At 37.2% G+C, this 2662-nt stretch overlaps 1 protein-coding gene across 1 annotated transcript in view; it reads right to left on the reverse strand.

Moving 5' to 3' along the window:
- LOC107082845 (trifunctional enzyme subunit beta, mitochondrial-like) overlaps nt 1-2378 on the reverse strand; it is a gene marked incomplete at its 5' end in the record, with an annotated part of 4450 nt that extends 2072 nt beyond the window's left edge. Inside the window, 6 exons of the mRNA XM_015371728.1 lie at nt 14-93; nt 323-444; nt 1407-1587; nt 1679-1866; nt 2059-2146; nt 2238-2378. Coding sequence (XP_015227214.1) covers nt 14-93; nt 323-444; nt 1407-1587; nt 1679-1866; nt 2059-2146; nt 2238-2378 — 800 coding nt within the window. The remainder of the gene's footprint in view (nt 1-13; nt 94-322; nt 445-1406; nt 1588-1678; nt 1867-2058; nt 2147-2237) is intronic.
- Nucleotides 2379-2662: the final 284 nt, after the last annotated feature.

The raw sequence follows: 2662 nt of genomic DNA on the forward strand, positions 1-2662 counted from the left end.
AAGTTCCAAATACCTCAGGTATGCTTTAGGCTTGAACCCCATGGCCAAAGCATTCTCCACGCACATGATGAGAACAGCAGAGGCACCATCGGTCTGAGAAAACACAGAGAAACACGTCATTTATTTACAGCCAATGGATACTAAGGCTTAAGATGTTTGTCTAAAGGACTGAAAAGATGGTAAAATAGAGATACAGTGGAAAATGTAAAAATCTAATTAATTTAGAGTCAATAACCCTGTTTTTTTTTTTTTTTTGTCGTTTTTTTGTCCATGACACATAAATTATTTCTATCCAGGAAGTATATCTGAAGCTAGTGTTTACCAGGAAAGACGAGTTGGCAGCAGTAACAGTGCCGTGAGGCTTGACAAAGGCAGGCTTTAGTCTGGCCATTTGCTCCATGGATGACGGACGAATGCCATTGTCCTTGGATACAATATCCCGCCCTGGAAAGAAAAAAAAAAGAACATGGTTAAAGCTGAAGCAATGTTTTAAAAAAAAATACATTAATTCATATATTAAAATGTCTCACCATTTGTTTTTAACCTGCTTGTTTGTAATGTTTTGCAGGCAGAATTTATGTCATTTTTAAAGTGTTAATTTATATATCTAAAGGGTTTGTTGCTATGGTAAACAGGCTGCTAAACATTTTCTACATTAAAATTCTTTTCATTTCCAGACTATGAAATTAATGATTTATCTCCCTCTTAATCATTCTGACCAGCTTGGATCAGACCTTAAACCATACTGCGCTTTTTTAACAGTTCACATCTCGAATGAATTGTCCATACCTCACCTTGATTGCAAAAACCATTTTCAGTTAGTAGAAATAATAAAATGTTGAAAAAAGTTGAAGGTCTTTGCTTGATATTAAGGCTAAATCAAGTTTGAGAAAAATCGTCGCTGTTATCTAGTAAGGTTTAAAAGTTCAAAAACAGTGCAATCGTGTATTTTTATTTATTTTTGAGTAAGCATTTGGGAGTTTTGTCAATCAGCAGTTTAGAAACCAAATGAATACATAACAAAAACTCCAGACGTGGAAATTCAAAGAGGAACTGCATTTAAACATAATTTAACATGAGAAACACTCAGAAGCATTTTAATTTTCTAGATAAATGAGAAAGAGATCGACTCTCCTAAAGTTTTGCATTAATTTAGAAACTATAAATGAATGCAATACTTTATTTTTTGTTTTCAAGACACAAACTGTTTATTAAGCAAATCATCAGGATTTGATTTAGACCAAGGTTTTTTCCTACGTTCTACTATTGTATAAATGAAATGCATAAACTAAAACTGAACTTTTTAAATGTAAAAATGGTTATTAAAAATATAAGAATCAATGAGTAGTTATTGTATTTCTAGATCCACTAACTGGCAAGTTTGCTATGAAGGATATAGGATTTACCTGGAACTTTAAAGGAAATCACATCCTCTAGCAGCCCGTTATCCTGAGCTTTTTTGGCCAGTGAGTGCGACCGCAGAGCGAACTCATCCTGCTCCACCCTGGAGACCCCAAACGCAGCAGCCAGACGATCTGCACTGTGGCCCATAGTCTCCGCTGTTGAGAACTCAGCAACAGCAGGAAGCTGCTCACACACAACCAACACCATTCATACTGTGTCACAGAAAAACAAAACAAAAACAAACTTTGAGGTTTGAATCAAAGTAAATGCTCACCTCTGGGGACAGGTGAGCTAGCCGGATGCTGCCGAGCAGACTTAGCCTTTGGCCGATGGTTTTTGCCTTGTTAAGGGACAGCATTGTCTTCCTCATCTTTCGGCTGTGACGAATTGGAACATCAGACATGAACTCAACCCCACCTGCTACAACAGCGTCACACTGGCCGGCAGCAATCAGTCCAACGGCTGGAGAGAAGAGAGGAGGAGATCAAAACGGGTAGCATTGGAAATGACCACCAGTTAGGAGAGGAAAAATGAATTACATTTCCTTTCCTCAATATTTCCACCTTGTCAAGAAAATAAGGAGCTTTGCGAGAAATAAATTGCAAGACGCTACATTTTTCTAGTAAATAATAAACATCACTCATGGTTAAATACCTGAGGTCATGGCTTGGTTGGAGGAGATGCAGGCCATTGTGACGGTGTGGGAAGGAATCTTGTCTGAGAAGCCGGCCCCCAATGCTGCCTGAAAAACAAGGAAAAACACTTTACTCTGATGGGTTATTCTTAAACTTTGGCACAAGAGCAAACTGGTTTAGCAAGTATGTCTGATGTACCTCTCGAGCCACGTTGCTGGTTTTGACCTCCTGGATGACTGTCCCGTATATAAGGTAATCTACAGCATCCTTGGGTATTCCTGTTCGGTTCAGCAGACCCCTAAAAAAAAAAACAGTTAGAGAAAGAGATGCATGAGGTACGGAAGAGGATTAGGGCCACTGAAAAAAAAAAAANAATGTATGATAATTTTTCTTTCACTGCTGCAAAAGATATTTCACATTTTTTTTAAATATTCCAGAGGTTAAAATTCTAAAAATTTATTTAACATGAAATTTAAGACATGCATAGATTAAAAAAAACATCACCAAGGTTTTTATGTTTATTTTCAGAGGCCAGATTAATGACATCAAAATTGAGTGACTGACTAAAAGCAGTTATCTTTTCAAACACTGGTTCAAAGACGACTAACTCTGAAAGCAGAACT

This window comes from Cyprinodon variegatus, unplaced genomic scaffold, assembly GCF_000732505.1.
Source record: "Cyprinodon variegatus isolate N-32 unplaced genomic scaffold, C_variegatus-1.0 Scaffold64, whole genome shotgun sequence".
Classification (NCBI taxonomy): Eukaryota; Metazoa; Chordata; class Actinopteri; order Cyprinodontiformes; family Cyprinodontidae; genus Cyprinodon; species Cyprinodon variegatus.